Raw genomic sequence first — 5,655 nt, 5'->3', positions numbered from 1 at the left:
GTAATCAAGACACAAGGAACATAGCCCGCAGGGTATCTCCCTACAGCCGGCTTGGAAACTTGGACGTGAAGTAGTAGCATGGCTAGATACGGAGACTCGGAGACTAAGACAGAGAAACCATAGCCCGCAGGGTGTCTCCCTGCTGCCAGCCTAGGAAACTCAGACTGAGAAGAGAAACTATAGCCCGCAGGGTGTCTCCCTGCTGCCAGCTTAGAAACTCGGGTGGACGGAGAGGAGATCGGCTCGGGTACTCGAATAGATTTGACAGAGATTTTACTAGGTCGCATTGACGTGGAATGAGGGTAAGAATTCCGCCCGGGGTAGGGTCGTAGCTTTGGAACGGAGCTTTGGAACGGTGGAAACAAAGCCCTACCGGGGGCGTATAAGATGACACGACATACTGTCACAGTACGTGCGGACTGTCAAGGTACGATATACGAGGTGACTGTATATCATTGACAAACGATGTCGTGTCATCTCATACGCCCCTAGTAGGGCCTCGTTTCCAAAGCCACGTTTCCAAAGCTACCCTACCCCGGGCGGGATTCTTACCCCCATTCCACGTCAATGCGACCCAGTAAAATCTCTGTTGAATCTATTCGAGTATCCGAGCTGATCTCCTCTCCGTCCACCCGAGTTTCTAAGCTAGCAGTAGGGAGACACCCTGCGGGCTATAGTTTCTCTTCTCAGTCTCTGAGTTTCCTAGGCCGGCAGCAGGGAGACACCCTACGGGCTATGGTTTCTCTGTCTCAGTCTCCGAGTCTCCGTTTCTAGCCATACTACTACTTCACGTCCAAGTTCTAAGCCGGCTGCAGGGAGACACCCTACGGGCTATGTTCCTTGTGTCTTAATTACAGTGTAAGACTATAGGTTATAATCTCAATCTTAATCTCCGTCTCCGTCTCCGTCTCCGTCTTCGAATTTACATAGATACTACTTTAAGTTTACCGCGACAAGAATCTACACGTTAACCTCAATCTCTGCACTCCGAGCCTATTAAACCTATACCTTAACCTTGATCTCCGCAACCGAGCCTTTTAAGTCTACGCCTTAACCTTAATCTCCGCAACTTCGAGCCTTTCGAAAGTCAATATCCGCAATACGCCCCGCGGTTACATTTTTTTTCGTCTCCCCCATTTTACCCCTTCGCCTTTGGCTTTATTTAGTGCTCGAGACAAGCACTAGCGGAGAGCAATGTAGTAGGGATATAGGTAGGAGGGTCTAAGGACTATAAGGACGAGGACCTTTAAGGACTGGAAGGACGAGAACCCTTAAGGACTGGAAGGATGAGAATATATAGTCTATTTTTTTACTTCTATATTTTTACTACCGTCACTTAGCTTATAGGAGCTCGCCTTATTAGGAGGGATATACTATTACGGCACTAACCTAATACGTTGTTATAATTTAGTGTTATTATAATATGAGCACGGACCTAACCCCTAAGCGACGTGTATATATACTACCTTACCTCCTATATAGATCCTTACACGATATCGTTTGTTAATAATATACAGTCACCTCGTATATCGTACCTTAACAGTCTATACGTACTGTGACACTATATATGAGGTGTATGTAAAAGCACGGGGCTCTCCTATAGAGGCCCCTGCGGTAGGGTTCTGTAATACTCCTAAAGTAGGGTAAGATTAAATATAACGTTTATAAAGTAACTCTTAGGTATAAAATACATCTTTAAAACTATACGCTTAGTATATATAGGATCTTTTTCTAGTTATTACACTAATCTTATTATTTTTTGCCACTTTTTATTTTATCTTAGTCTATTATTATCCAATCCTATTTTAGTATTTAGTAGAATAGATATAATAACTAGGATTTTATAATTCGTCTAGGGGGGCAAAAGGTAATAGGTAAGATAAGGGTAAGGTAAGGGTAAGATAAAGGATAAGATAAAGGGTTAGGTAAAGGGTAAGAGGTAAAGGGTAAGGTAAAGTAAGGAAAGGGGTAGCTAATAGGGGATGGATAATATAGTTACTATATAATATCTAATAGACCGACTATAAACGAGATATATATTTGAATTTCTTAGATTAACCTAAATAGAGAAAGAGAAGTATTATATAATGACTTCCTACCTAAGCTAATCTCCTAAGCTATATATCTTTACTAGTACTTTTTGCAACGAAGTATATAAGGGTGATTAGGGTTAGATAGGTAACTACTGTCCTTAATATAATATATAAACTCGGCGCTGCAATTAATATTATAACAGGCCCTGATCGTGCAGAGGGTATAAAGATAGTTATTAATATTTTCACTTTTGCGCTTAGCCGCGGCGTACCTTACCTCAGCAGATTAAAGTAGTGATTCCGTTTATTATAGCTAAGATTAAACAGCTTAAAGTTTCTATATAAAATTTTCCTCCATATCCTTAGATATGGTAATCGCTATTTATATAATGCTGATGGCGAAATCGCTTATAACGTCCAGTTCTATAAAGTCCTTAAGTTTAATAAGCTCTTTAATATACTCGGCCGCTGTTAAGGTAATTATATTATATAATACTAAGTCGCCTATTAGGCTAAAGACATCCTTAATAATATTAGGGAATCTATCTATAGACCAGCTGGTTCCTAAAATGTATTAGATTTTTATATTTGCAAGCTCTTTTAGCTATAGTATATTATAGTAATCGGCAATTATATTAACATAGACGTGATAAAGTATAATATTAGCCGTTATCGGCTATATCGTTATATCTTTATTATCGCCACCGCTATTATCTAGTAATAAGGCATTAGTGTTATTAAGTTACGCTACCTTTAATTTTATAGATTGAAGTTTAAGTATAGATAAATTGGATTAGTATATAAATATATCCCTTACCTTAGCTAAGCATTTCTATACCTATAATATTAGATCCTTACTCCTCCTTGCCATTATTATAATCTCTCTTACTCGTTAATATTTATAATATTAGTTACCGCCTCCTACCCATTAACGTACTTTATAAGCGAGTCGCGTATATAAGGGAGTCGCGCACTGCAAAACCCCACCAAAATCGCGATTTTTTGACCCTAGTAAAATCAACCAATTCTTAATAATAATTAATGCAAATTTAATGGCGGCCTATTAATGTAATAGCTAACTTATATTAGAAGTATTAGAAATCTTATATAAGCGGAAGTAGGTTAAATAAGAAAGTGGGGGCGGAATTACCTCACTTTTTCTATTTAACCTACTTCCGCTTATATAAGATTTCCAATACTTCTAATATAAGTTAGTTATTACATTAATAGGCCGCCATTAAATTTGCATTAATTATTATTAAGAATTGGTTGATTTTACTAGGGTCAAAAAATCGCGATTTTGGTAGGGTTTTGCAGTGCGCGACTCCCTTATATACGCGACTCGCTTATAAAGTACGTTAGTTAATTAGTTAGGGTTAATTTTACTAGATATTTAGTTAGCTTTTATAAGAGTATATATATTAGGTCCCGCCGCGCTTATAACAAGTTTATAAGCACTTTTAGTCTTTTTAGCCGTATAGTAACGTAGAGGCGGGCCACGTTATAATTATGCTTGCGAACTTACTAGGGCCAGGTGTTATGGGTTTAATCCCTATTAATTACTTCGCTCTAGTATAGTTTAATACGCATCCGTGCAATAAGGCGTTAGTAGAAATTCTAATTACTTACGTTACTAGGGACTAACTAATATAGTAATACTCTTGGCGTTTAATCCCTATAGCGTAAACGGGCGTATAGAGGAATCCCTGTAAGCGCTTAAGGACGAGCGCGTAGAGAAGAGGGCAATTGTAAGAGTATATATATTAGGTCCCGCCGCGCTTACAATAAGTTCGTAAGCACTCTTAGTCTTTTTAGCTATATGGCGACGTAGAGGCGGGCCACGTTATAATTGTGCTTGCGAACTTACTAGGGCCAGGTGTTGTGGGTTTAATCCCTATCAGTTACTTCGCTCTAGTATAGTTTAACGCGCATCCGTATAATAAGGTGTTAGTGGAGATTCCGATCGCTTACGTTACTAGGGACTAACTAATATAGTAATACTCTTAGCGTTTAATCCCTATGGCGCGAACGGGCGCATAGAGGAATCCCTACGAGCGCTTGAGGACGAGCGCGTAGAGGAGAGGGCAATTGTAAGAGTATATATATTAGGTCCCGCCGCGCTTGCAACAAGTTCGCAAGCACTCTTAGTCTTTTTGGCCGTATGGCGACGTGGAGGCGGGCCACGTTACAGCTTTTACCTAAAAGCCTCCATTATAGGCAGCTGTAAGTATAGGAGATTAGGTATATATAATCGCTTTATAGACTTTAAACTTCAGCCCTTAGTATATAAGTTTTAAGTTGCTATATTTCTTACTATCTATAAGCTACGCTAAGCCAAACGGAACATTTTTAGATAATATATTTTGTTAGTTTTCTTTCCTAATTTAGTTTTAACTGCGTTTTAAGCAATATTTAAGGGAGTAATTTAGTATTAAAGAGGACGATTAAAAACAAGAACTCTACTTTATTAAACATACTCTAGAGCCTCTATATATACATTAAGAAGTCATTATTAGTTTTATCTAATCTACGACGGATTTAGCTAATTAGTTAAAGCTTTAAACGTTAGTCGCTTAATTAAGGACTAGTATAACTTCTAAAGTTCCAGGAAGGGTAAATAGTGGGGTATACGGCCGCAGCGCCTAAAAGTAGTTAGGTTATATAATAGAGGCTTAGTTAAAGGACGTGTTCCTATAGCTTAGGTTAAGGCTCTATACTCCTTTAAGCTATATTAAGCAAAGTTAAATAGTATTATATTCCTATATACCGGCCCACTAATTACACTATTCCTGCGCCTCTAAGAGCGGTTTCCCGGCTATTGACCTTCTTATTATCAGCTAGTCGAAGTATACTTTTTAAATAAGGGGCACTGACTTAATTCTTAGTTAATTACTTTATAAGTCTTAGAGATAGTATATTCCCTACTAATAACTTACTAACTAAGTAAGTAGATTAATAAAACTAACCTTGTAAATATATTACTATATAAAGCTTAGTAGATAAAAATACATTTCCTAAATTAATAGGATTTAGTATAAAGAGTAATTATATAATGCTTTAGCATATTTAAAATACCTTAAAATTATATAACTTTACTATTATTAGCATTAACAAAATATCTTTTAGGAAATAATTCACCTTCCTCTATTATTAGTAGAGGGAACTCTCCTAGTACGTTAGATATTTATTTAACATTTTACGCATATTATAGAGGACTTATATATACTAAAATTAGCTAAGGGCACTAAAGAATAATACTAAGAAGTAATAGAAGAAGTATGTAACGTAGTATCGTTATATATCTATAGTAGAGGCATAAAACCTAAAGAAGCCTAACTATGCTCTATATTGCTATAGTGCTTATCCCTTATATAGCCACACCTGTATAGTAATATTTTAGTCTTTTTAGAGAACTTTAGATATAAGTAAATCTAGTACTAAAAGATGCTTTTAAAGAGAAAATTTAGTTTTAAGTAATATAGTTATTCGGGTAAGTGTTAGCGACTTAGGGCTCGTTTGATAACTTTTTTTGACCTGTTCGCGCCCACCTGTTCGACCCCCTGTTTTGTGCCTACCTGCGCCCGTCTGTAGGATTATAAGCGCAACTAGTGGGCGCTATAGT

General features: G+C 37.4%; 1 protein-coding gene across 1 annotated transcript; it reads right to left on the bottom strand.

Annotated features, from left to right (window-relative positions):
- Positions 1 to 2,130: 2,130 nt before the first annotated feature.
- Positions 2,131 to 2,295, bottom strand: K441DRAFT_538783 (uncharacterized protein; the record flags this gene model as incomplete). The annotated part of the gene is made up of 1 exon (XM_067642536.1): positions 2,131 to 2,295. A coding segment is annotated over one exon (165 nt), but the record flags the coding sequence as incomplete, so codon positions are not given.
- Between the last annotated feature and the right edge of the window lie 3,360 nt (positions 2,296 to 5,655).

Source organism: Cenococcum geophilum, assembly GCF_001692895.1.
Source record: "Cenococcum geophilum 1.58 unplaced genomic scaffold K441scaffold_4, whole genome shotgun sequence".
In the NCBI taxonomy this organism is placed as follows: domain Eukaryota; kingdom Fungi; phylum Ascomycota; class Dothideomycetes; order Gloniales; family Gloniaceae; genus Cenococcum; species Cenococcum geophilum.
Note: the sequence above shows the minus strand (reverse complement) of the source record. Positions and strands in the feature narration are given on the sequence as shown.